The sequence below is a fragment of the Danio rerio genome, chromosome 22 (assembly GCF_049306965.1).
Source record: "Danio rerio strain Tuebingen ecotype United States chromosome 22, GRCz12tu, whole genome shotgun sequence".
Classification (NCBI taxonomy): domain Eukaryota; kingdom Metazoa; phylum Chordata; class Actinopteri; order Cypriniformes; family Danionidae; genus Danio; species Danio rerio.
This window is the reverse complement of record NC_133197.1, coordinates 8,223,564-8,225,000: the sequence shown is the minus strand read 5'-3', so window position 1 is coordinate 8,225,000 and position 1,437 is coordinate 8,223,564. Positions and strand designations below refer to the sequence as shown.

The following is a 1,437-nucleotide window of genomic DNA, read 5'->3' as shown; positions in this document are numbered from 1 at the left end:
TGTTAAGTGTGACCGTTACGTTTAAACACAGAAATGACTTATGTGGTAGTAAAGTTAGCTTGTGATTCGCACATTCATTTACTCATCAATACTTCATAATAAAGTAACATTTAAATAACATATCTTTCATTTATTAATTTTTTTTTCGGCTTAGTCCCTTTATTAATCAGGGGTCGCTACAGCGGAATGAACCGCCAACTCATCTAGCATATGTTTTACGCAGCAGATGCCCTTCCAGCTGCAACCCATCACTGGGAAAATTAACATATACATCATTATTAATGTTCTGTTATTGTAAAATACCACTATATAACAGTGTGTAAGTTCAACTCTGCAGATTTCAACAGGCTAAATTACAGAAATTTGTGACGAATTTAACTTTTCACATGCTTCAAACAGCATTATGAACACAAATAAATGAGTTTAGTGTACGTAAAATAAATGATGTATAATAATAAGGAAGAATATAATGAATGTAAACAAATGGTAAAATGCTGTAAACATATATAATGTCTTGTCTCTTTGTAAGGAGAATGTAAAATGCAAAGAAAAAAAAAACAATCCGATATAGATCTGACAATAAAGTTTGTATAAATATATTGTACTAAACCTAAAAATAAAATAATAAAACTTACCAGCCAGACTCCATGAGCCCAAACAGAAGATCATAAACAAGTCCAACATTTTCTTGAGGATTACACTGAACGGTTTCAAAGAACTTTAGTTCTTAATTGTAAAAGGGCCACGCATAAAATAAATATAGCAAAAATACACTCAACCTTTTTGAATGAACTAACAAAAGAGTCTGAGAGCTGTTAGTCTGCAGGCGCTTTAGTGAAGCTCTGCAGTCAGTGACAATATACTTCTCTAGAGGGCGTCACCCTTCAGAGACTGTATGTTTTTATAAAAATAGACTGCTTTGTCTACTTTCTAGTAAAGAGAAAGATAATGGGCAGTATTTAAATAATAAAGATTTATATTAAAAAGTCAATAAATGTTAGATTTGATATGATATCTCTCAGTATACACACAGGCAGTGTGTTAAATTGCACTCTACAAAGTGTCTTCTCAGCTGTATGAGACGGGTTCATCCGCATGTCTAGTATATAAGGTTTCCCTACCATACAGTTGACCATCCAAACATTAAAGCACAATTTGCAGCGGTCGCCGGTTTTCCCAATGTAATTGGAGTAATCTACTGCACACGCATTGCTATAAAGGCACCATCTGAGGATAAACTGGCATGCGTGAATCCATTCAATAAATGTGCAAATTAAATTTGATGCACAGACTTATTAATGATTCCTACTTGTCTTTCTCATGATAAAGAGTATATAGGCAAAATCTGATATGTAGCGGGGAAAATAAAGAGTAAGTTCATCAGACGCTGGATTTGAGTTCATGCTTGAACGTGTCAAAACATGTTGCCATGGGTTT

At 33.8% G+C, this 1,437-nt stretch overlaps 1 protein-coding gene across 1 annotated transcript in view; it reads right to left on the bottom strand.

Moving 5' to 3' along the window:
- Positions 1-850, bottom strand: part of LOC110438268 (uncharacterized) — a 24,735-nt gene extending 23,885 nt beyond the window's left edge. Inside the window, exon 1 of the mRNA XM_073937234.1 lies at positions 636-850. Within this exon, the coding sequence (XP_073793335.1) occupies positions 636-684 (49 nt within the window). The 5' untranslated portion in view covers positions 685-850. The remainder of the gene's footprint in view (positions 1-635) is intronic.
- Between the last annotated feature and the right edge of the window lie 587 nt (positions 851-1,437).